The 27748-nt window shown below is 41.9% G+C and overlaps 1 protein-coding gene and 1 long non-coding RNA gene across 3 annotated transcripts in view; one reads left to right on the top strand and one right to left on the bottom strand.

Annotated features, from left to right (window-relative positions):
* The window catches only part of GAREM1 (GRB2 associated regulator of MAPK1 subtype 1), a 160416-nt gene extending 143592 nt beyond the window's left edge, over positions 1–16824 (top strand). For both annotated transcript variants that reach the window (XM_077270419.1, XM_077270420.1), the window contains 2 exons: positions 6886–7052; positions 14766–16824. In XM_077270419.1, the coding sequence (XP_077126534.1) occupies positions 6886–7052; positions 14766–15666 (1068 nt within the window). In that variant the 3' untranslated portion in view covers positions 15667–16824. The remainder of the gene's footprint in view (positions 1–6885; positions 7053–14765) is intronic.
* LOC143782689 (uncharacterized) overlaps positions 1–27748 on the bottom strand; it is a 48602-nt gene that overhangs the window by 11235 nt on the left and 9619 nt on the right. The gene's annotated exons all lie outside the window — the stretch shown is intronic.

Genomic DNA, 27748 nt, shown 5'->3' with positions numbered 1-27748 from the left:
GCCCTGTGCATGACACCCGAGACTGTACATCCCGTTCCCATAAACCATGACCAATGTGTAACATCTCCTAACATAGTTATTAGAGGATAGTACAACTATAGTGAACCATTCAGGAAAGAAGTGTGGAAAACTCGGCATTTCTAATCTGTGCCACGCAAATCCCAACAGTCTGTGCATCCTAGCTGGCATTCCTCACATAGCTACTGGTAGCGTCCCACATCCTGCATGTCTGACCCCAGTATGTCTGCAGACAATGGGACCTAATCAACGCAGAACACCTTAATGAGAACCATAGACCGGTTTAGTATCGCTAGATGACATAGGCGGTTAAGGCATTTTTTTTCCAGACATTTCTGCATTTAGAGTTGGAGAGAAAATATTGACATTAAAATGTGAAAATCATCACCCAATATTAGTGAGATTAATAATGAGAGAAAAGTACAATGTACGGTAATCCTCAGCTACTTCGGCCTTCACAACCAAAGGAAACCGTCCAGTTGTGCCATAATGCTCCATTCATAGCGGAAACTGGAAGCCTGGCAGAGTAGAATAATCCCACAGCTGAAGGCCATGGCGGGAGTCATAGAGATGCCTCTGGCACATGATTGTGGTGGGGGGTGGATTCTGGTATAGATTTAGCATATATTCCAGGAAGAACTTACCACTGGGGTAGATGTCATTCCTGGGGAAAATATCTATAGATCACTCCGGTCCATAGGTTTTGCATTGAAGACAATTAGTCCTGAACAGCCATATCACACACAGCCCACAGCCTGGCTTTGTTTTTGTAAGAAAGCGGCCATGTTTTTTTTAATCTTGTACAAATCTTTGTATATTGCTTTACTGAATAATAATTTTAATGCTTTAACATGGTTAAATAGATTTTTTTTTTTTTTTTAAATATCTAGATTTTCCGATGTAGTTTGGCTGTGCCATACGTGGAAATGCTTCCCCTTAATTGACCCATAAAACGTAATGAGAATAAGGTGATTACTGGATGTCTGTGGCAATTAAATGTTTGGGTGGGGCTGCCAACTTGCCTGATACAGACATCTGTAGCTGTGGTACAGGGTGTGTTTGTGAATATGGATGAGTTACACATAGATCTGGATAATTATATATGCAAGAAGCCTTTCCCATTGTCCTCCCACTCCATGTGTTCACTGCCGTAAGTGCCAGGCTCCATTAGTAAGAAGTGCCAGCGTTACAAGAGGCATCGGTGACCTTGTTATTGAATCGAGTTTTCCATGTAAAATGGGAAATGAGTCCTCAATGGGGCTCACAATCTGATGTGAATGGTGAAAATGTCTGCAGCACTGCAGAATATATCCGCTCTATAAGGTAGTGTCCCAGTTATATCACACACTGTTCTTATGCAGAAAATGGTCTGTGTAGATCAACCAAATCATCACCCACTCGGCTACGTGGGACTGCCAGAAGCACCATGTCAGCACTAATGCGAGGCTGCGTGGGGTCACTTCCGGCACCGTATTCCATCTGCCCATGGGTGCGAGGAGAATAATTGTATATAGAGAAGAGGAGCCGCGCAATAGCACATAATAATGCAGGCCTTACATGACAGGTGTCTGGTTCAGAGTTGGATTGTGCCGGACACGACTGTTCTCATGTCTGCAGAGATGACTTTGGGTGGAAACATAAGCTTCAAATTACAGGTAGCGCACAGGGATTTCTAATATCGTGTTCTCAAGTAACGTCCCACACACGTCAAGCATCCAAGAGGAATAATTGGTAACAGCTATAACCAAAACACGCACACCCACGCCAGTGTGCACATACGTATCCGTCTGGGAATATCGAGGAAGTGATGCAGGTTCTCATCGGTTACTCACATAACAGTGATTGCCATAGAAAAGCAGCCACAATGTGTGCAATATGAAGTAATGTGATCGTTTATGGTAGTATAGTCCCCGACATGGATGTCTGAGATCCCTACATGTTCCCAACAAAATGTGCAAACTTCATTTTCAAGTATCCAAGGGACATAGCTGCTGAAACGCTGCAGATGAGAAGCACATTATGCCCCTTTGAACTGCAGAACTTTAAAAAAAAAAAAAAGATCTAAATGGACATGCTGCAGATGTGAAGACCGTAGCGCAGGGCAATTTATGCTGTGGATTTTTTCCTAAGAGGGTAGATAAGATTTCATGAAATCTTATCCACAATGCTGGCACTGTAATATGCAGCAGATTTTTCATCTGTAAAATTGTGTATTCACCCTGAGAAAACATCCCCCAATAATATGGGAAGGTTTCTGCTTCCTACACAATAGCAAAGTCCACTGTGGTTTGTGATTCTGTATAGTTTTACCAAAACGTGATTGGATCCCAGCAGAGGGAGGACCTGGAATCCCTTTTAGGGCCTGTGCACACTTTGCAGCTTTGTCACAAAACCTGAAGGGTTTCCTGATGTCATCAAAGTGAATGCGAAGCCTGAACTCTCATGCGCACACTGTTTATTTTTCACTTGCAGATTTCACCCATACTAATGATTGGGGATAAAAAAAAAATCTGCAATAAAAACGTGTACAAAAAAAAAGAAGTCAAAAACGCACCAATTTTACGCTGCATTTTTCCTGCCAAGAGATACAGAAATTTCACACTAGCAGTATTTGGTCAGTATTTTACCTCAGTATATGTAAGCCAAAACCAGGAGTGGGTGATAAATACAGAAGTGGTGCATATGTTTCTATTATACTTTTCCTCTGATCTGCCGACTCCAGATTTTGGCTTGCAAATACTGACCGTGTGAATGTGGCCTTAGAAGTAATATTTTTTTAACGTTTGTGGTAAAAAATAAATATATATATATATATATATATATTACATATGTAACAAGGACAGTAAAGATGGTCTCATTAAGAACCCTATATGTGGCCGTATTCTTCCCTGTATGAAAGTGCCGTGGCAGTAGTCAGCCACTGTATTCCTGTGATAGAGAACAGAGTGGCCTTCCGAGCCCATAGTTTTCCCATAGAAGTCAGCTAACGTGCAGCACTAGTAATGTCTCTGGCACATTCCTGCATGGCTTGGCCCTGTGCTGCAGAAAATAATTTACATGTAAGCATCTGATAATTGTTGGCTCCTATTGTGCAAGAACAGAGGTGACCAGAGATGACGATAAACTATTAGAATAACATTTCATATATGGATCTTCAGAGATGGGTAAAATCAGACATTAAAGAAATCATGGGAAATGTTGCATTCTCTTTGTATTAACTGCCAGGCGCTCTACATACAGCGGTTTGCGAAGGCATTCAATCCCTTGGCTTTTTACCCTTTTTTGTTACATTACAACTTGTGTTTAAATATTTTTGTAATCCAATTTGATGTATCAGCTCTAAATAGTCTAAAATGAAGTAAAAACAATATAGGCGTACATTAAATTTATAGGATCAAATAACTAAAAATTGGTATGTGCATATGTGTTCACCCTTTTGCTATGAAGCCCCTAAAAATTTCTGGTGCAAGCAATTTTCTTCATAAGTCCACCTGGGTGTAATTTAAGTGTCACGTGGTCTGTCAGTATATACACACCTTTTCTAAAAGGCCACAGAGGCTGCAACACCATTAGGCAAGAGGCATCACTAACCAAACACCATGAAAGACCAAGGAGATTTCCAAACAAGTCAGGGACAGAGTAGTTGTTGACAAGTACATATATATATCCCAATCTCTGATGATCCCCGGAGCACCATCAAATACGTTATCAGCAAAAGGAAAGATTATGGTACCACAACAAACCTGCCAAGAGAGGGCCGCCCACCAAAACTCTTAAGGTACCTTCACACTGAACAACTTAACAACGATAGCGATCCGTGACGTTGCAGCGTCCTGGATAGCGATATCGTTGTGTTTGACACGCAGCAGCGATCAGGATCCTGCTGTGACATCGTTGGTCGGAGCTAGAAGGCCAGCACCTTATTTCGTCGCTGGATCGATGTCTTCACTGGTAACCAGGGTAAACATCGGGTTACTAAGCGCAGGGCCGCGCTTAGTAACCCGATGTTTACCCTGGTTACCATTGTTAAGTAAAAAAAAAAAAAACACTACATACTTACATTCCTGTCGCGTCCCTCAGCGTCAGCTTCCCTGCGTCCCCCAGTGTCAGCGCCGGCCGGCCGTAAAGCAGAGCACAGCGGTGACGTCACCGCTCTGCTTTCCGGCCAGCACTTACACAGTGCAGGGAAGCTGAAGGCGAGGGACGCGACAGGAATGTAAGTATGTAGTGTTTTTTTTTTACTTTTACAATGGTAACCAGGGTAAACATCGGGTTACTAAGCGCGGCCCTGCGCTTAGTAACCCGATGTTTACCCTGGTTACCCGGGGACTTCGGGATCGTTGGTCGCTGGAGAGCTGTCTGTGTGACAGCTCTCCAGCGACCAAACAGCGACGCTGCAGCGATCGGCATCGTTGTCTAGATCGCTGCAGTGTCGCTTAATGTGACGGTACCCTTAGCCCAGCAAGGATGACAATCAGATAAACCAAATGTAACCTTGAAGGAGCTTCAGAGTTCCCAAGCAGAGACTGGAGTATCTGTCCATATGTCAACTTAGTCGTCCACTCCATAGGGGTGGCCTTTATGGAAGAATGGGTATAACAAAAGGATTTAGTTACACACAAAAATTGTAAGGCTCATATTGAGTTCGTCAAAATAAATGTGGGAGACTCCCCAAATGCATGGAGGAAGGAGCTGTGGTCAGATGATACCACAATTGAACTTTTTGGCCACTAAGGTAAACACTATGTCTAGCACCGAACCAACACAGCTCCTCATCCCGAGAGCGCTATCCTCACAGTGAAACATGGTGGTGACAGCATCATGCTGTGGGATGTTTTTTGCCAGCAGGGACAGGGAAAATGGTTTGAGTCAAGGGAAAGATGGTGCGTATTGTAGAGATATTCTTGAGTAAAGCCTGTTTGTCTGTGATTTGCGACTGGTACAGAGGTTCACCTTCCAAGAAGACAATGACCCAAAGCATACTGCTAAAGCAATACTTGAGTGGTTTAAGGGGAAACATGTAAATGTTTTGGAGTGGCCTAGTCAAAGCCCAGACCTTAATCAGGAAATCATCTAATTTGAAGGCGCTGAAGCAGTTTTGCTTTGAGGAATGGGCAAAAATCTCAGTGACAAGATGTGGAAAACGCAGAGACTTATCCAAAGTGACTTGCAGCTGTAATTGCTGCAAAAAGGAGGCTCTACAAAATGCTGACTTTCAGGGGATTTAGTAGTTATGCACATAGATGTTCTCAATTATTTTGTTCTATTTGTTGTTTGTTCCACAATAAAAAGAAAAAACAAATGTTCACAGTTGTAGGCATGTCCTTTAGAAGAACTGATGCAAATCCTCAAAAAAACAAAAAAAACTGTGAAATTACAGATTGAGGTAGCAAAACACAAAAATGCCAAGGGAGGTGAATACTTTTGCATGCCACTGTACTTCTGATACTTGCATTCCAGCAGAAGTAGGGGAAGAAATGTTGTAAATCAGCCTGACCGTTTCACCATTAGGCGGCTTGTAATGCAGAGAAACCTGTCTGTACCACATTACTAGTTAAAGGACAGTTTGGAGCCGATCCAGAAACTTCATTTCTCTAGAGCTTAGCTGAGACTTCAGTGAAGTGACCTGCAGTAGACTCTGCTCTAATTGGGGTCACACCCTGTAATTAGGAAGCAAATGCCTGAGAACAACATCAAAGCAGCAAGTCATTGACAACTTTACATGTGCCGAGAAGTACAGTGTGAACCAGATTACTAAGATCAGTTGTCAAAATTCTCACATAAAAAAGTTAATGGAAATGCCATGTGCTACCCACCATGAAAGTAAGATTAGGAGAGGCACACTGTGGGACAATGTAGGAGCAACTCATCTACTGCAGTAGATGAAATCAGTAAAAATATATGCAACATTGCCGAATTGTAAATCCTCATCTTGTCCCGTAATCTTACTGTGTATGTGAATGGGACATGTACAGGGCTCAGGACCCACTCTAGTGAGGACATGGTCCACCTGGCCTTTATGATACACGGTAACATGTTATAACACTAAAGCCACCTGCCTAATATTGTCAGAATATGTGACGGTCCCTCTACTGCCGCCAAAATGGGTCCAATGCTTTGAGGCGCCTGAACCAGCAAGGTGTACTGGATCAAGGCACCAGGACGTTAACATCCTTAGGATAGCTGTTGACCAAGCAGGTGACAGCTGTCATTCACAGTTTCCTCTTGTTCTATAAAGGGAAAGCAGAGTAGGTGTCTCCTCTAGAAAAAGATGATCTGTGTGTTTTGAATATATAGTGCCCGATCCTTCTCATTTATTACAGTTTGTGATCCCCATATGCATCAGATGGTCAGCAAATATTGACGGGTCCTGAATACTTTATTATAAAGTATATGTGAGCTTTGAGCTGGGCCTCCATGAATAGGACTTTTTTTTTTTTCCTAGAAATCGACAAATGCTCAATGAGACTCATATTTGGAGTATTTGGAAGTCAAGTTATTTGAAACTTGGTTATGTTCTTTAAACCGTTCCAGAGCAATTTTTGTGGTATGTTGGGGTGAGTTATCTGGCCGAAAGTGGGCACTGCTGTTAGGGAATACCATGACGATGGCACCGGTACATGGTCTATAACAATTTGCATAGTTGGTACATGTCAGATTAACATTACAGAAATGCCCAGACCAAGCGTTTCATTAGACTTTTTTCCCATAGTGCATACTTCCCCAGGTAAGTGATGCGCACTCGTCTAGCTCTCCACCTAAGGTAGAAGATGGCCGGTTTCATCAGACCAGCCCTCCTAATAACGTACTCTGTGTATACCGTCATGTCCAGCTTAGATGAGTAATAAACTCTCTCCTCCATTTTAGGTAAAGGAAGAATGCAGACTCTTGAATGCTCCACCTGTGCCTCCTCGCAGTTCCAAACCATCGTCCCCCACCCCATCTGTTCCTCCGCCAACAGGAAAAATAGCACGGCAGCAAACGCGCTCTCCCAGTCCTACGCTTTCCTACTACTCCTCAGGGCTGCACAGCATGTAAGTACTACCTGTCTGTAATGCTGAGAGCCCCATCATAGTGCAAAACTCAGCAAATCCGAAAGGCTGGAGGTGACTTCTAGCTGTTCTCGTCACTGGGCTTGCATTAGATGTAACTCTAGTCCAGCAACTTGATAAGGACAAAGAGCTTTATTTGGCTGCAGGCAAATATTTAATTCCCCTTATTAGGTCACCAGAATAGAAAAATAAATTCCCGTAGCAAAATGAAAAGAATGGTTAGAAGTTATTTGAGGAACCAGAACAGATTTTTACACTAAATGTTCCTAGTGAACTCAGACATCTATAAACATGACGATTAAAAAAATATTGGGAACTATTACAAAAATTTGAGGCTCTTACTCTAAAACAAAGTAAGTATACTGAAAATCCTAAGTGTCTTTACTACAAGACCCACAGAAAAAATGCCAGTGACGGCCTCATTTCATGAATTTTAAGAGGGTTTTTTTTTTTGTTTTTTTTTTAGAGTGGACAATTTAAAGGTTCTTAGAGATGTCACTTAAAGGGGTTATCTAGCTCCTGTCACTTCCTCATCAGGAGGTGAGTGTTCCTGGCCACATTGAATCAATAGTCACTTGACAGGTTTGGCTTTTCTCTAATAGGACAGGTGTGATACCTGCAGGTAGCCGGCAAGCAGCTGTCAGTTCTACTTTTGCAGCACCTTGTACCTCTTAAAAGTGGAAGTGAGAGATGACAGGCAACACCTCTTAATAGGTCTGAGACCACTAAGTGACAACCGCTCTGGAAACAATTATAAGCTCATTTACCCATTACTTGCCAAACTAGCAATTTTCATTTATTTTTTAATGATTTTGGGTCCTAAAGAATCAGAAACATAGTTTGCCAAATTTTTACAAGTACGGATTTTTCAGAAAAGGGCGTCCCAATATTCAATTAAAAATGACAATGACATTATTTCCTGTTTTGAAAACATTCATTTTACAAACACAACACAAAAAATTGGACCTAATTATAAAAATTATAAAATCTTCGTTGCTAGAAGCAAAAAATTAGGCGTCCCAAAAAATGAGATAATGGGTTGTCTTCTATTTATTAACATACTACAACTTGAAACAGACACCCTTTACTTTGATTTTTTTTTCCTTGTGAAAAAAAATAAAGCAGAATGAATGTGTAAGAAATCAGAAACCACCTGCTTCAAAGCTATCATGTGCGAGACTATAGATAATGAGCATAAATACCCAATTCTTTTGACATACAAGTAATGAATGGGTTATTTCTATTCCAACATTAAGTTTTCCCATATGCAAAGGATAATAATATTCCGCAGCTCTTTACAGTTTGCACACATTATCATCGCTGTCCCCGATGGGGCTCACAATATAATAATATAATAATAATCTTTATTTATATAGCGCCAACATATTCCGCAGCGCTTTACAGTTTAACAGTTTCAAACACAACAGTCATTGGTAACAATGTTAACAATACAGTAATAAAACAAAATACGACGACCCTGCTCGTGAGAGCTTACAATCTACAATGAGGTGGGGAGATACAAAGTACAGGTGTGTATTTACAATGATGTATTTACAATGATGGTCCAGCCATCTTCAGGGGGTGGGGGGTAGATGAGATAGTGAATGGGCTACACACACACAAACATAAAATGACTGATTAGGGAACGTGATAGGCCGCTCTGAACAAATGAGTTTTGAGTGAGCGCCTAAAGCTACGCAAGTTGTGGATGGTCCTAATATCACAATCTAAATTCCCTATCAGTATGTCTTTGAAATGTGGGAGGAAACCGGAGTGCCCGGAGGAAACCCACGCAAACACTGGGAAGAACATACAAACTCTTTGCAGATGTTGTCCTGGATGGGATTAGAACCCAGGACTCCAGCGCTGCAAGGCTGTAGTGCTAACCACTGCGCCACCGTGCTGCCCAAGGATAGGATAGGTAATGACTATGATCGCTAGGGGTCCGCCACTGGGACTGTCATTGAAATGCCTTCTCTGATTGCAGCAGTGGGCTAGTATTCATTGTCTGAGATTCAGATTGCTAGAAAAGCTGCATGCTGTGCGCTGCCATCACCTGCAGTCCCATAGACAATAGGTAGACCGGTGGCTACTTCATTCTGACTGGACAATTCAAACCATTATTTTTGGGATAAGTCGTGATTCGACTGCCTGCACCCATACCTATCACATAGTTATCGCCGATCATGCAAATAAGAGCTAACTTTTAATGTTAACCATCTAAAGTAAATTGGTCACCAGATTTACCAGCTGCATAATTGTTAAATAGAAGTTGTACCTGATGAAGATGCTGTACTTACTCAGACAATCCATGCCAGAGTGGCTGTACAATCCTCTCTGTATATAATTCTGCCCACCCAGCTTGATAAGCATCTCTTCATGTTCCCTCCTGCTGCTCAGATCTCACACTGCTCAGTACAAGCTGCATCTGTCAGACAGGCTGGGTGGAGACTGCCTTCACTCGGACTCATGAGCCCTGGGCTCATCATAATATCAAGATTATACAACCAACAGGGCATGGAGTTTCAAAGGAAGTACCCCAGCCTCATATTAATAATTCTACTGCTTGTACTTGAAAATCTAGTGATCATTTTGCTTTGACATAACCCAGTGTGCTGAACTCTTTGACCCAGGATACCATTAAGTATTATGAGGAATATTACTTTTTCCATTTCGCACAGACCTCAGTATTTGCTCATGTGCTGGAGTAACTGGTGACTAATCTTCACCAGAAAAAATATCAGTCTGTTTCATCAAGGCAGCATCCTCCAAAATAATCACTTTCCTATACGTAGTCATTTCTATAGAAATTTGTTTGAATTATATCATTATTAACTCAGAATCCACATGTTAAGGGGGTTCTCCAAGACTATTTTACACTACGTGAAAAAAAGCATAGTTGGCCTTTAGATTTCTATGAAACCTATCCATGAGGCTGGAACTGTAAGGCTCTAAGTTGTTTTTTTATGCTCAAATACACATTATAAAAAATTCACCTAAACCTCATCATGGAACTTAAAGGGGTTTTTCGCGACTATTTTTTATTAATTTATTTATTTTTACTATGGGCCTAAAAACGAACTGTTAATAGAGGCAACTACCTGTCTCCCGGTGATTCAGCTGCTCCATGTCAACAGAGCAGCTCTTCTTCTTCTGGACTGATCAGTTGATGGGGCGTTGACATCATGCTGATTGTCACCCGGATTCCTACAGTTAGGCAGTTGGGAGCCAGCTGTCAGCATAACGTCAGCAGTCACGCAGTATCGACATAGCAGTAGAGAAGCAGCTGTTCTGTTAGTGTGACGTCAGCGGAAACCATTGCTCACAGGAACGGCCTTCCTTTAAGGGGGTTTCCACTACTAGAATATTGATTACCTATTCTTAAAGGGGACCTGTCACCCCCAAAATGGAAGGTGAGCTAAGCCCACCAGCATCAGGGGCTTATCTACAGCATTCTGTAATGCTGTAGATAAGCCCCCGATGTATCTTGAAAGATGAGAAAAAGAGGTTAGATTATACTCACCCAGGGGCAGTCCCGGTCCGGTTCTGGTCCGATGGGCGTCGCGGTCCGGGGCCTTCCATCTTCTTACGATGACGTCCTCTTCTTGTATTCACGCTCCGGCGCAGGTGTACTTTGTCTGCCCTGTTGAAGGCAGAGCAAAGTACTGCAGTGCACAGGCGCCGGGAAAGGTCAGAGAGGCCCAGCGCCTGCACACTGCAGTACTTTGCCCTCAACAGGGCAGACAAAATACGCCTGGGCTGAAGCCGCAGCATGAATACAAGAAGAGAACATCATCGTAAGAAGATGGGAGGCCCCGGACTGCGACGCCCATCGGACCAGAACAGGACCGGGACTGCCCCGGGGTGAGTATAATCTAACCTCTTTTTCTCATCTTTCAGGATACATCGGGGGCTTATCTACAGCATTACAGAATGCTGTACATGAGCCCCTGATGCTGGTGGGCTCAACTCACCTTCCATTTTGGGGGTGACAGGTTCCCTTTAAGATGGATCATTAATATCGGATCGATGCGGGCATGACACCTGTGGCTGATGTTTTTTTGTTAAAACAGCACCTCTCCTGTCCACATATTGTGTGTGGCTCTTTCAGTCCAACCCCAAAGGCTGAAGTGCAGTAGCAGACACTATAAATGCTCACATTATCTTGAAGAAACCCTTTTACTCTTAATTCATATTAGAGATATATATATATCTATCTAATATGAATAATTATAATATGAATGAGTACAGACCAAAAGTTTGGACACACCTTCTCATTTACAGATTATTCTGTATTTTCATGACTATGAAAATTGTACATTCACACTGAAGGCATCAAAACTATGAATTAACACATGTGGAGTTATATACTTAACAAAAAAGTGTGAAACAACTGAAATTATGTTTTATATTCTAGGTTCTTCAAAGTAGCCACCTTTTGCTTTGATGAATGCTTTGCACACTCTTGGCATTCTCTTGATGAGCTTCAAGAGGTAGTCACTGGGAATGGTTTTCACTTCACAGGTGTGCCCTGTCAGGTTTAATAAGTGGGATTTCTTGCCTTATAAATGGGGTTGGGATCATCAGTTGTGTTGTGCAGAAGTCTGGTGGTTACACAGCTGATAGTCCTACTGAATAGAATGTTAGCTGCTTTTTTCTTGCCATAATACAAATTCTAAGTAAAGAAAAACGAGTTGCCATCATTACTTTAAGAAATAAAGGTCAGTCAGTCAGAAAAATTGGGAAAACTTTGAAAGTGTCCCCAAGTGCAGTGGCAAAAACCATGAAGCGCTACAAATAAACTGGCTCAATTGAGGACCGCCCCAGGAAAGGAAGACCAAGAGTCACCTCTGCTTCTGAGGATAAGTTAATCCGAGTCACCAGCCTCAGAAATCGCAGGTTAACAGCAGCACAGATTAGAGACCAGGTCAATGCCACACAGAGTTCTGGCAGCAGACATATCTCTACAACAACTGTTAGGGTATGTGCACACGTAGAAAGGAGCTCTGCGGATTTTTCCGCAGCGGATTTCAGAAATCCGCAGGTAAAAGGCACTGCATTTTACCTGCGGATTTTGTGTGGATTTCACCTGCAGTTTTACACCTGCGGATTCCTATTGTGGAGCAGGTGTAAACCACTTCGGAATTATTATTATTTATTGTTATAGCGCCATTTATTCCATGGCACTTTACATGTGAGGAGGGATATACATAATAAAAACAAGTACAATAATCTTAAACAATACAAGTCATAACTGGTACAGGAGGAGAGAGGACCCTGCCCGCGAAGGCTCACAATCTACAAGGGATGGGTGAGAATACAGTAGGTGAGGATAGAGCTGGTCATGCCGCACAAAGAATTGACATGCTGCGGAATGTAACCCGCAGCATGGGCACTGCGGATTGCGTTTTCCATAGATTTACATTGTACTGTAAACGCATGGAAAGCTGCTGCGGACCCGCAGCTGCTGATCCGCAGCAAAATCCACAACGTGTGCACATAGCCTTAAGAGGAGACTTTGTGCAGCAGGCCTTTGTGGTAAAATAGCTGCTAGGAAACCACTGCTAAGGACAGGCAACAAGCAGAAGAGACTTGTTTGTGCTAAAGAACACAAGGAATGGACATTAGACCAGTGGAAATCTGTGCTTTGTTCTGATGAGTCCAAATTTGAGATCTTTGGTTCCAACCACCGTGTCTTTGTTCGACGCAGAAAAGGTGAACGGATGGACTCTACATGCCTGGTTCCCACCGTGAAGCATGGAGGAGGAGGTGTGATGGTGTGGGGGTGCTTTACTGGTGACACTGTTGGGGATTTATTAAAAATTGAAGGCATACTGAACCAGCATGGCTACCACAGCATCTTGCAGCGGCATGCTATTCCATCCGGTTTGCGTTTAGTTGGACCATCATTTATTTTTCAACAGGACAATGACCCTAAACACACCTCCAGGCTGTGTAAGGGCTATTTGTGTATAATTCCACATGTGTTAATTCATAGTTTTGATGCCTTCAGTGTGAATGTCCAATTTTCTTAGTCATAAAAATACAGAAAAATCTTTAAATGAGAAAGTGTGTCCAAACTTTTGGTCTGTACTTTGTGTGTGTGTATATATATATATATATGTATGTATATGTGTATGTATATATAACACCTATAGCCATGTACAGTATTTGTGTGATCCTGCCTCTATAGCCATCTGTAGTGAGACACATTTGCTATATATTATGTAGGTCTAGTGACCATATTGTTTCTACATCATTCATGGACTTGACCTCGGCAGTTCCGCTGACATTTGGTTAGGTCGGGTGCCAACGCCGTGGCATTGGTTGGTAGCCTTTGGCAAAACGAGTGAGCAGAAAAGGTTAATGATAAGAGTCTTTCATTCATCAGACATATTTACTTAGAGGCAGATTATTTAGGATCGTTAATGATGCTTTAAGCCCTAATGAATTATAAATTATTTTATCTTAGCGCAAATAAAATATATCCCGGCCACCAATATTTTCTCATCTAGACAAATGTGTGGTCAGCAGATGGTAGTGGGACGTTCTTCTATCTTCCAGGTATTTGAAATAACAGACAATACGCATAAGAGCAGTAGACTTCCTTCTGTTATTACCGTACTTTACTGTGTCCGGGTTCCTTATTACATTAATGCCGCAGTGTAATACAGCATAGAGGACCATGAAATGGGAGCTGTATAATACACTGCATTGGAAATGTGCTACGCCCAAACAAGGTTTTTTTAATCAGATTATTTTTATCGTCATACTTAGTTTCCATATTTCGTTACATAGAAATGTCAGCATAAAATGCATGCGAGCCATGAAAACATCATGTTGGCAAATGCAGTCAAGAAACCACTATAATCTCCAGCCTAAAGTATCCACCACCTTCTAAAACCGTGATCTTAAAAAATAAAATATGGAAGACACACAGTAATAACCTACAAGTTAGCATATTATATTTGACATAGAATAATACAGCAGTAACTCATTTTCTTGTTTTCTCTATTATACACCATAGAGCAGCCAGTTTTAAGCAAGTTTCCGATAGGTGGAGCAATAAAAGTAAAGGCTAAACAAGGTCTAAGCATTCGTCTTCTTGCGACTGATCTGTCGTTTAGCAGGAATGTGTAATGGACAGAGGGTGAATGACGGACAGAGCCCTATCCCTTCCTTCTACGCCATGCACGCTAACATACTATGCCATACTGGAATACCACACTTGGGAACGTGGATCAAGAGAAGTGACCCACTTCTTTGAGGAAATTTAAAAGGTGTTCTCCTTTCAATTTTTTTGCAGTCCATAGGCTCACAGACTTGTAAAGGAAACTGTGCTTTTACTTTCCCTCCTCAGGTCCAGTGATGAGTTTCCGCCATTACTGTGATCTTTGTTGATCAGTTGCAGCGGTGACCTAATGTCTACAGCGTTAGTATCCTCTTTGTATGTAGAAAAGCAGGAAATGTTGAATGGCTGCAGTTAGCGATTAGCGATTGGCTGCAATATTTACATTGCCTCTCTAGAGCCAGGGATCAAAAGCTCAGATTAAACCACCATCATGCTTCCTTTATACCATATGGTTTTGTTGTAAAGATACTCATTACCATACATGACACAGAGGTCTGGTAGAATTTGCTACAATCTTCTGTACATACAATAAGGAGTTGACTACTTTGTTTTTTTTCTTCCAGTGGCTTTGCCGAAAATGAAGTTGCAAGCTCGTCAGACAATTCCCAGGTTTCATGTTATCCATGTAACTGGATCAAGAATGAGTCAAGTGATGTTGAGAGCAAGTTGCCTTGTGCGTTAGCAGCTTCTGAAGTCCTTCCCTCTCGACTATCGTGGCCAAACCGTTACTGTGGTGGGGCTGAAGGCATGAACACAAACGACCTGCTTGTTGACCAGTGCCGCAGTTATTACAGCTATCCTCGACAAAAGACCCCAGCCACACCAAAGAGAAATTTTCCTGCTCCATTTGACTTCAGTGGGGTTGAACCTTTACCTGGGGGCACACCAAGCGAAGTTATTGACATTGCTGCAGGCTGTCCAAAGTCTGCCAGCTACTCATTGGACACCTCATCTGAGAAAATTGTCCCAGACAACAGCACAAAGCAAAGTATGTCATGTCCAGCATTACCCCCGCGGGCACCTAAGACAAGCGAGGTAACCGCAGTCCTCGAACCCCTCTCTCTTTCCATGAAAATTGACGGAGCAGAAGAAGGCTCACAGACTTGCTCCCCAGATATCACAGAAGAGCATTATTTGTCTAAAAAGGGCATGCAGGACATTTTCTCCATTTCATACCCATTTTCTTCTCCTCTACACATGCAGCTAGCACCAAGGTCATGCGGAGATGGCTCTCCTTGGCAGCCTCCATCTGACCTCTCAGGACTGTCCATTGAAGAGGTATCGAAATCCCTTCGATTCATCGGGTTATCAGAAGATGTGGTCTCCTTTTTCGTCTCGGAAAAGATTGATGGCAATTTACTCGTCCAGCTCACAGAGGAGATACTTTCCGAGGACTTTAAGTTAAGCAAACTGCAGGTTAAAAAACTAATGCAATTTATTAATGGTTGGAGGCCTAAGATGTAAGACTGAAGGTGATACGCAAGGTACTGAACAAATGTATGGGAGCCCTTGGCTTATGAGCTGATATTTGTACAATCTGAAATTGTTATTTTGCACTAAGAGAATAATGGTGGCTGTATATAGTCCTACTAAAGAAGAAATTACTATGCAGTGAAAGGTACGAGTTGTAGTTGTATCACTTAGTACTGTATGCCAATGCAAGCATTATGAGAACACACAGTGTGCCTTGTGCATCACTGGCCACTGAGCGGCTGCTACAAAATGTTCACAGACATTAAAGGGAATTTTACTTTATAAGCTTTATGTTGAAAAATATAATATATTACTTACTAGCCAAAGCAATGTAGTTATGTTATCTCCAGACTAGAATTCATTAAAACCATTGACCTTTGTCTCCCTTCCCCAATATAATATGAAGGAGCACTTAAGTGTATGCGATACACATGCAGATCTATTCCACGCCGCGTATGGGATTTACGTGCGCTACATTAAAGGTCACATTTCATTCATGTTCCAGCTTTCGCGTACATGATGTGCTATGTGATTATATGTTTCCTGTTGGGAGTCAAGTGCATGATCAATAAAACATAAGATTTCTGCATAGTAAGTCCACAGTGGATACAGATGTAACCGATCTCCCAGAAACATCTGGTGTATTCTGTGCTGAAGTATTATAAAGAATATTATTCTTACCTTTATTACCAAGGTTTTAATTTTTTTTATTCCAGTGAATTCAGTCAAGATACAGATAACAATGGTACTTGGTATTAGTGTTTATGCAAAAAAATTATCTCAAGGTGTGCTAGATCTAGACGCAGGCTCTGACATTTGTCCATAGGCATACTCCCACTCCATTCCCACTATCTGATGTTTTGCACTTATGTTGCCTAAGAGCTAAGAGTGGCCTGGCTTAAGATTGACCATTGGCCTACAAGACTATTTTATTCCAGCTTCCGAAGGACGAGCCTCAAATGGTCAAGTATAGTTTTTATGATGAAGATTCTTTTAAATCATATTTTGTTTTTTAATAAAAAACAAGTCCCAGAACAAAACCACTTGAGATATAGAGCGCTCATAGTATGGTAAAGCTATGGACATTTCTAGACTATGTATGTTTTATGTATATAAATATGTATAATATATAAAGTTATTTTCACTCTTCGTGTGAGACTTTACTTTCTTGGATTTGTATTTTTTTTTTTAAAGGTTTTTCAGGTTACAAATTCAATTATTAGGAAAATCACCTATGCACGGATAGCTGCTATTTATATAAAATTATAGTTCTTAGTTCCAAGAAACATACCTCAATTAAAGAAGCCCAGTCAATTAAAATTAACTATTCCTGAAGTTTTATATTTAATTGATGATACATATACAGCTCTGGCAAAAATTAAGAGACCACTGCACGGTTTTATAAAAATCAGCTTCTCTACATGTCTGACAGCCATTCCATTCCAGTGTCAGTTGAATTCCAACCAGAATACACCTTATTCTACTTATTGTGCTTCTGATTAGGTGATCACCTGAACCAAATCTTATTTAATGAAGGAAAGTATAAAAAACACTGTTGTGGTGTTCATAATCCTCTTGCAGTAGGACAAGCTGGATGGCAAAACAAGTGCTAGTAATATCCCAAAAGTAATAGGACTGAAAAAACTTTTAGCCATGCCAAAGGAGTTGAAAAGAAAAGTCTTGAGAGATGAAAAGAAGGGCTCAATTCTGGCTTTACTAGCAGAGGGACACAGTGAGTTTCATGTTGCCTCCATCCTTAAAATTTCTAAGACGGCAGTCCATTACAACAAGGTCAAGCAGCAGACATTGGGGACAACAAAGCTACAGACCGGCAGAGGGCGAAAACGACTCTTCACTGACCGGGATGACCGTCATCTTATTCGAATGTCACTCAGCAACCGCAGGATGACATAAAGTGACCTACAAAAGGAATGGAAAATGGCAGCTGGGGTGAAGTGCATAGCAAGAACAGTTTGTAACAGGCTCCTAGAGGCAGGACTCAATTCATGTAAAGCTAGAAAAAGCCTTTCATCAATGAGAAGCAAAGGAGAGCCAGGCTGAAGTTTGCCAAAGACCATAAGGATTGGACCATAGAGGACTGGAGAAAGGTAATCTTCTCTGATGAGTCTAGTTTTCAGCTTTGCCCAACACCTGGTCATCTAATGGTTAGACGAAGACCTGGAGAGGCATACAAGCCACAGTGTTTTGCACCCACTGTGAAATTTGGTGGAGGATTTGTGATGATCAGGGGATGCTTCAGCAAGGCTGGAATTGGGCAGGTTAATCTTTGGGAAGGACTTATGAATCAAGACACATATAAGGTTATCCTGGAAAAACAGTTGATTCCTTCTGCTCAGGCAATGTTCCCCAACTCTGAGGACTGGTTTTTCTAGCAGGACAATGCGCCATGCCACACAGCTAGGTCAATCAAGGTGTGGATGAAGGACCACCACATCAAATTCCTGTCATGGCCGGCCCAATATCCAGACCTGAACCCCATTGAAAACCTCTAGAATGTAATTGTCTCAAGGCATCAAACAAAAAAGAACTGCTTTAAATTTTTGTACCAGGATTGGCATAAGTTCACCCAAAAGCAGTGTGAAAGACTGGTGGAAAGCATGCCAAGACGCATGAAAGCTGTGATAAAAAATCATGGTTATTCCACAAAATATTAATTTCTGAACTCTTCCTCAGTTAAAACATCAGTATTGTTGTTTCTAAATGATTATGAACTTTTTTTTTTTTTTGCATCATTTGAGGTCTGCAAGCAATGCATTTTTTTGTTTTAACCATTTCTCATTTTCAGAAAATAGATACAAAATGTATTGCTTGGAACTTCGGAGACATGTTGTCAGTAGTTTATAGAATAAAATAACAATTTACATTTTACTCAAAAGTATACCTATAATGAGGAAAATCAAACTGAAAATTTTGCAGTGGTCTCTTAATTTTTTCTAGAGCTGTATATTATATGTAAATTTGAAATTTACATTCAAGTATGTAAAAAGTTATATTTCGACTTTTCCTTCTTGTTGTTGTAATTTCAAAATTAAAGGTAACCTGACAGCAGGGTTTACCCCCTATGTGCCACTACTTGCCAGCTCAGCGCGATATACGTCTGCGTTGGCACATGGGGAGAAGAGAAGATCATAGCACAGACCTGAATCCTGCTCCTCGTCTGCGATCTCACAGCATATGTACTGCACTAGCCTATAGTGCTGAGCTAGTAAGCAGTGACACATAGCAATGAATTACTGTACGAGCCGCTACCTACTAGCTCAGCAGTATAACGGATTGCAGAGGGAGGCACTCGGCCGTCAAACTGTTCAGTTTTTGATGCCAAGGTAATGGCAAGTAGGTAGATCACGGTGCATACTTCAAATCCTTGGTGGCCGCAGTGACTACTGCAACCTAGCATGCTGGGAGGAAATGGGGGCACCATAGAAATTATAGCTGTACCTATATGGGTGGGGCATCGGCTTGCTGAGCTGGACTGCTTACCATATATAACTGCAATTATAACTAGTCAAACTGATTAGCATATGTAGGAACAAAAGACTAAAATGCAGAATTTAGGCTTCTTTTACACTTGCCGTGTTTTTGCAGGCCCAATACATTTCTATGGGGCCGCAAAAATTCATCGGATGACTGCACGAGCCTGCTCGATATTTTTCGCGGCTTACGGACACGGCCTCCATTGAAAATCAATGGGGCCGCAAAAACAATGCAGCTTGTTTTTGCGGTGCTCCGTGATTACCGTTTTTCGGAACACCGTTTTTTTTGTTTCAATACTTTTTCCCTAGTATTCGAAAAAGAAAAACTGTGATCCCCAAGATTTTTGCGGCCTGTTTTTGTGGGAGACCGTGAAAATTGCGGCAATACGGCCCGCAAAAATAACGGCAAGTGTAAAAGAAGCCTAACACTTATGCTAGCAACTTTTCTTTAACAATGGGGTTGCTTGAAGCTAGTGTTTAATGACAAATGCAGCTCCATAAATAGTTAATAGGGGTAAATCCTGGTGTTGGGTTCCCTATGTGTATGTACAGGTGCATCTAACAAAATTAGAATATCATCAAAAAGTTAATTTATTTCAGCTCTCCAATACAAAAATTTAAACTCCTATATTATGTAGAGTAATTACAAACAGAGTGATCTATTTCAAGTGTGTGTTTCTGTTAATGTTGATTATGGCTTACAGCCAATGAAAACCCAACAGTAATTATCTCAGTAAATTAGAATACTTTATCACACCAGCTTGAAAAAATGTGTTTAAAATCCAAAATGTTGGCCTACTGAAATGTATGTTAAGTAAATGCAATCAGTACTTGGTCGGGGCTCCTTTGGCATCAATTACTGCATCAACGCAGCGTGACATGGAGGTGATCAGCCTGTGGCACTGCTGAGGTGTTATGGAAGCTCAGGTTGCTTTGATAGCAGCCTTCAGCTCATTTGCATTGTTGGGTCTGATGTCTCTCATCTTCCTCTTGACAATACCCCATAGATTCTCTATGGGGCTAAGGTCAGACGAGCTTGCCGACAGGAAATTTTAGAGCACTTCATGCTTCCCTCTGCCGACAAGCTTTTTGGAGATGAAAATTTCATTCTCTAGCAGGACTTAGCACCTGTCCACACTGCCAAAAGTAACAATACCTGGTTTAAAAACGACAGTATCACTATGCTTGATTGGCCAGCAAACTCGCCTGACGTTAACTCCATAGCGAATCTATGGGATATTGTCAAGAGGAAGATGAGAGACACCAGACTCAACAATGCAGACAAGCTTAAGGCTGCTATCAAAGCAACCTGGGCTTCCATGACATCTCAGCAGTGCCACAGGCTGTTTGCTTCCATGCCTTGCTGCATTGATGCCGTAATTGATGCCAAAGGAACCCCCACCAAGTATTAAGTGCATTTACTGAATATACATTTAAATAGGCCAACATTTTGGATTTTAAAATCATTTTTCAAGCTGGTGTTAAAGTATTCTAATTTTCTGAGATGACTTTTGGGGTTTCATTGGCTGTAAGCCATTATCATCAACATTAATAGTGCCAGCGCCAGAAATGAGTACAAGTGTCATTATTTTTCTTGAGAATATAGTGATTGAGAATTGGTTGTAGGAGTTGTAGATAACCCCTTTAATAGTTGTCTGAGGCATTTCCAGCCAAACTGAATGAACTTGGGCACGAAAATGATTAAGATCCTCTGCTGGCAGCTCCTTTTGCAATTGCTGACCAATGATGTCTCAAAAAATTAATGACAATGTAGTTTTTCTTTCTAATCCTAAGATTTCTATTTTGAGTGTTTGGGAAATATCCATGATTACTGTTTATACCTTTTATCATAACAAAAAAAAACTCTCAAATAGCCATAGCACAAAAAACTGACATATCAGTAAACACGCAAGAGAAAATCCACTATACTGTGCCAATTTAAAAGGTACAACTTTTATTAAATTAAACTAAACAAAGTTTATATATCAGTGCCACAGAATAAATCCAAAGTCAATCCACATTAATAATTAAGGTCACTACTTGATCTTAGTGAGGAGATATACCAACATAGACCCGACCTACAGCCTGTATGAAAAGTGCATCGTGCCTTCTATTTCCATGGTCCCATAAAATATTCTATATGAGGTGTCAACTGCTTCCTTCATGAAATAATGCTAAACTATATTAATGGATAGCACGTACATTAGGGGTGGTCTGCCGTGTGTGGTTTTCCCCAAGCGCCCCAACGTGCGTTTCGTCCCCTCGTCAGTGGCGCTCATAGCAATCTGGCATCAACAACCATAGAGGTCTCAAGGATACCTCCGGTTGTCATGCCGATGCACCGCTGATCCCCGATCCCGTGACAGGGATCAGCGGTGCGTGTATTTCCGGCCCGATGGCTGGAAGCGTGCTTTAAATGCCGGTCAGAGATTGACTGGGGCATTTAAGTGGTTAATAGGCTCGGGCGGATCACAATTCCTCACACGCCTAATGCCGGCACATGCTTTGAGGTGGGCTCACCGCCAGAGCTCACCTCAAAGCAGGGCTTCTGACGTTGGGCGTACTATCCCGTCCGATGTCAGAAAGGGGTTAAAATATTTAAAAGTTCAAATCACCCCCCTTTTTCTCCAGTCCAAATAAAACAAATTAAAAAAATCTAAAATACACTTATTTGGTATCACTGCAGTCAGAAACGCCCAATCTATCAAAATATAAAAACAATCCGATCAGCAATAATGGGCAATCAAAACATCATAATAATTAAAAACAGCTTGTCGCACAAAAAATAAATCCTTACCCAGATCCTGAAAAATGGAGATGCTAGTATCCTCACACTAGTTTCTGTTGATGTATAAAAATGGATGCCTTAAGGGAGACAACTGAGATGAAAAATACTGTTCATCTTCTTCACTGCTGCAGTGATCAGGGCCGGCGTCAGCACCTGGGCAAGCGCCGGGCCCTGAGCAGGCAGGGGGCCCACTCGCCGACGGGGACACTGGCGTGCTATAGTGCCGGCCCCCGCCTGCTCCGGCCCCGGCACTTGCGATACTTACCTCTCCCGGTTCCAGCACTGCAGCGTCTTCCATCCTCTGACTGTGACGTTCAGGTCAGAGGGCGCGATGACGTCACCAGTGCGTGCCCTCTGCCTGAGCAGTCGCAACACCCAGAGCAGAGCAGCATCAGACAACGAGAGGTGAGTATTTCATTTTTTTTTTTTTTTATATTTGGAGCAATATATGGGGCTAATTCTATATGGAGTATCTTATGGGGCCAATAATATAGGGAGCATCTTGTGAAGCCAATTCTATAGGGAGCATTATATGGGGCCCATTATACATGGAGCATCTTATGGGGCCAGTTATTTTTGCAGCATTATATGGGACCCATTCTGTAAGGAGTATTATATGGGGCCCATTCTGTATGGAGCAATATATGGGACTCAGTATACTGTATGGGGCCAATCATATACTGTATGGAGCATTATATGAGGCCCATTATATATGGAGCAATAGATGGGGCCCATCATATACAGTATGGGGAATTATATGTGGCTCACTATACTGTATGGAGCATTATATGGGGTCAATTCCGTATGGAGCAATATATGTGGCTCATTCTGTATGGAGCACTCTGTGGTGCCCATTATACTGTATGGAGCACTCTGTGGTGCCCATTATACTGTATGGAGCATTATATGAGGCTCATTATTCTGTAGGGAGCATAATATTGGGCTCATTCTGTTTGGAGCAATATATGGGGCTCATTATTCTGTATAGAGGACTATGTGGTGCCAATTATACTGTATAGAGCACTAAATGGGGCCATTATACTGTACGGGGCAATATATGGGGCTCATTATTCTGTTTGGAGCAATATATGGGGCTCATTATTCTGTATAGAGGACTATACTGTCCGGTTTCTGAGCTAATGTAGAATGTACAATAGATATCACTCATGTAATGTAAGAAGTAAATGAAATCTTTGGCATTGTACTATACCTATATTTCTCTGCCGTATCGGTGCATTATGTATTGTGGTATGTGTTAAAGGGGCCCACCTGGACTCTTTCGCCCAGGGCCCATGAAAACCTGGAGCCGGCCCTGGCAGTGATAAAACACATTACTACCTCTCACCATCCTAAAATCATCCTAAAATGACTCTTGCATTCTCTGCATAGGCTTTTATACAGTCTTGGATGGTTCCATTTGATGTGATAGCTGCTATGCATTATGGGAGAGCCCAAGCATTCGCACCTGAGGTCAGCCTTATGTGACTGATGCAATCTTGTATAAAAAGGCAGTGGGTATTTTTGGTCGAATCTTGTGAATCGTACTGCAAATGGTTAAAAATTATTAGGATCTGCAAGTGTCATTAAATTTGTCTTCAATTCAATTAGCATCAAATTAATTCAATAATCTCTGGTTATGGCTTTTGGAAGACGAGGAAAAGGGGTTTCTAAAGCATATAAATGAAAAATGCATGGCCCTTAAGGGGGTAATATATGAATATTTGGAGTTAATATTAAAGGGAACCTGCCAGCAGTTTTGGCCGATTATGAGATGCAGCCATCACCTTTCAAGGCTTATACACACTATTCTATAATTCTGTATATAAGCCCCCAACCGACCTGGAAGAACTGAAAAATATGTTTTATTATACTCCCCTGCGGGGCGGTCCGGTCTGAGGGGTGTCGCTGGTCTTGGTCCGGTGCCTCCCATCTTCTTATGATCCCCGCCCTCCTGCTTGCTTCTTGTGGATCACGCGTCGCTGCACCATCCACCCAGTCTCCCCGGCACAGCACTCCAGCGCAGGTGTATGTCTCTGTCCTGTTGAGGGCAGCGCAAAGTACTGCAGTGTGCGGACGCCAGAAAAGGTCAAAGTAGGGATACTGATGTCAGATGTACTATCCCGCCCGACGTCAGAAAAACAATAGACTGTTCATGTCTTTGTCAGTGGGCAAACTTACAAAATCAGCAAAGGATCAAATACTTATTTCCTTCACTGTACATGTATTACTGCTTCAAAAAAAATTGTCAACTATTTCTAGGACTCACACTTTTTTTATTTTTCCGTCAATAGAGCAGTATAGTATTGCTTGTTTTTGTAGATCTAGTTTTATAGTTCTTTCAACTTGTTGATGACTTTTTTAAATTTTATTTTTTGTTCGAGCATTGGGGACCAAAAATAAATTCTCGTGTTTATTTTTTCTTTACAGCATTTACTACATTAGTAAAATAATTTTATATTTTGAAAGATGGGAGCTTTATAGAGACGGCAATACCAATACACTGCATGACTTTAGTACAACATTGATGGCTACAGGTCTTTCAGCAAGCCCTCGGATCTCGTGATTACCCTTTACCACCACTGTCATAGGTTGATGTGATCTAGTAATTGCGATGCTTCTCATAAATAAAACCATGCCACTTTCAGCAATTGACAGCAGCATATAAGTAGTTAAGCTGCATTGTTAATAACTTTGATTTCTACTTCACCACCCCGATGACTGGCAGTGGGTCGCTGTTGGCACGATAAAAGGTAATTTTCTCCTCTCTCCCTTGCTTTAGTAAGCTGGCTAAACATGCTTTTACCGCTATTTACCTGTATATTACTAATATATATGCAGGTTAGTATATAAAAAAAGAACACTGAGTCTTAGCTAATTTATCAAAAATACCTTTATTTAAACCATATTAAACACAAGATAGGAAAATCCATAAGAAGAGCAACGTGTAAAACAGCCTAGTAGACTAATAAGTAAACACTGGGTCAGTGATCAAGAAATCCCAAGATGTTGGGTGCCGGCTGCAAAGCAGTGCACCACGGGCTTGTAACATTTATTGTGCCACCATAGAGATAGTAATCATAGACAAAGTGGGGTTAGCTATAAAGGCAGACATAGCCAGGGTTTAGCAGGAATGCTCCCATAGGTGCTGTAAGCTACCCCTGGATAAATAGGAGCCCCTATAATGCCTTCATATTCATTGCTAACCAATCGCTACATAAGAATGTTACACTGGTGGCACAAAATAAAAAAAATATAAAACTGAAGTCAGATAACATTACCCGTCATGGTGCAGAGCAATGGAGCCGGGACCTGCTCCCCAACGCACGTTTCAGTACGAGATGACCTTCTTCAGGGGGTGTGGCTAGTGAAGGTAACAATCCCTGTATTTATATTGGTGAAAAGCAATCACCTGTTCCGCGGGCATCAATAAGGACATGCTTAAAGCGCATGTGCACAACCAAAGTACCGTCTACTACTGCACACCGGCACCATCAATGCAAACCCGGTCACATGGGACGGGCGACGTCTCACCGTCACCAAGCAACCAGGTGCACAAAAGGCGGCGCCGCTGCACACCGGCACCACCCATCCGGACCCGGTCACATGGGGCGGCCGACATCTCACCGTCACCCAGCAACCAGGTACGCAGAAAACAGCGCCGCTGCACACCGGCACCACCCATCCGGACTCGGTCACATGGAGAGGCCGACATCTCACCGTCACCTAGCAACCAGGTACGCAGAAAACAACGCCGCTGCACACCGGCACCACCCATCCGGACTCGGTCACGTGGGGCGGCTGACGACACACCGTCACCAAGCAACCAGGTACACTGAAGGCGGCGCCACTGTGCAGCATGGGGCCGGACAGTGAAGGCACACAGTGCGCGCATTTAGCAAAACAATGTATAATATAGCTGAGTTTGGATATTGTCGCAGGAAATCTAATGGCTCCATATTAAAAAAAAAATACAGATGGTATATACAAAAAGATTTTTCATATACATAAGATCCCATAGTTCCCATATCGCAGGCTATTGCGAAGACAAAATACCACAAAGAATAGTCCAATTTCAGAAAGAAATTATATAGTCCGTTTCTCTAGTCCAAACATGGACGCCAGTACGTAGATTTTCCGGCATCACACTTTATAGCAAAAATCCAGTCGATATGAATGGAGTAATTTTTCAGCCATCCAGGCGGTAACCGTTGAAGTCATACAGGTGAAATGTTAACAGAGAATCGTCACTTGAAAAAGAAAAAACAATATGATAAATACGCAACAACAATAAAAAGATAAAACAAAGAATAACATAGTAACATAGTTAGTAAGGCCGAAAAAATACATTTGTCCATCCAGTTCAGCCTATATTCCATCATAATAAATCCCCAGATCTACGTCCTTCTACAGAACCTAATAATTGTATGATACAATATTGTTCTGCTCCAGGAAGACATCCAGGCCTCTCTTGAACCCCTCGACTGAGTTCGCCATCACCACCTCCTCAGGCAAGCAATTCCAGATTCTCACTGCCCTAACAGTAAAGAATCCTCTTCTATGTTGGTGGAAAAACCTTCTCTCCTCCAGACGCAAAGAATGCCCCCTTGTGCCCGTCACCTTCCTTGGTATAAACAGATCCTCAGCGAGATATTTGTATTGTCCCCTTATATACTTATACATGGTTATTAGATCGCCCCTCAGTCGTCTTTTTTCTAGACTAAATAATCCTAATTTCGCTAATCTATCTGGGTATTGTAGTTCTCCCATCCCCTTTATTAATTTTGTTGCCCTCCTTTGTACTCTCTCTAGTTCCATTATATCCTTCCTGAGCACCGGTGCCCAAAACTGGACACAGTACTCCATGTGCGGTCTAACTAGGGATTGGTACAGAGGCAGTATAATGCTCTCATCATGTGTATCCAGACCTCTTTTAATGCACCCCATGATCCTGTTTGCCTTGGCAGCTGCTGCCTGGCACTGGCTGCTCCAGGTAAGTTTATCATTAACTAGGATCCCCAAGTCCTTCTCCATGTGAGATTTACCCAGTGGTTTCCCGTTCAGTGTGTAATGGTGATATTGATTCCTTCTTCCCATGTGTATAACCTTACATTTATCATTGTTAAACCTCATCTGCCACCTTTCAGCCCAAGTTTCCAACTTATCCAGATCCATCTGTAGCAGAATACTATCTTCTCTTGTATTAACTGCTTTACATAGTTTTGTATCATCTGCAAATATCAATATTTTACTGTGTAAACCTTCTACCAGATCATTAATGAATATGTTGAAGAGAACAGGTCCCAATACCGACCCCTGCGGTACCCCACTGGTCACAGCGACCCAGTTAGAGACTATACCATTTATAACCACCCTCTGCTTTCTATCACTAAGCCAGTTACTAACCCATTTACACACATTTTCCCCCAGACCAAGCATTCTCATTTTGTGTACCAACCTCTTGTGCGGTACGGTATCAAACGCTTTGGAAAAATCGAGATATACCACGTCCAATGACTCACCGTGGTCCAGCCTATAGCTTACCTCTTCATAAAAACTGATTAGATTGGTTTGACAGGAGCGATTTCTCATAAACCCATGCTGATATGGAGTTAAACAGTTATTCTCATTGAGATAATCCAGAATAACATCCTTCAGAAACCCTTCAAATATTTTACCAACAGTAGAGGTTAGACTTACTGGCCTATAATTTCCAGGTTCACTTTTAGAGCCCTTTTTGAATATTGGCACCACATTTGCTATGCGCCAGTCCTGCGGAACAGACCCCGTCGCT

The sequence above is a fragment of the Ranitomeya variabilis genome, chromosome 6, assembly GCF_051348905.1.
Source record: "Ranitomeya variabilis isolate aRanVar5 chromosome 6, aRanVar5.hap1, whole genome shotgun sequence".
Taxonomy (NCBI): domain Eukaryota; kingdom Metazoa; phylum Chordata; class Amphibia; order Anura; family Dendrobatidae; genus Ranitomeya; species Ranitomeya variabilis.
This window is presented reverse-complemented; position numbering and strand designations above follow the sequence as displayed.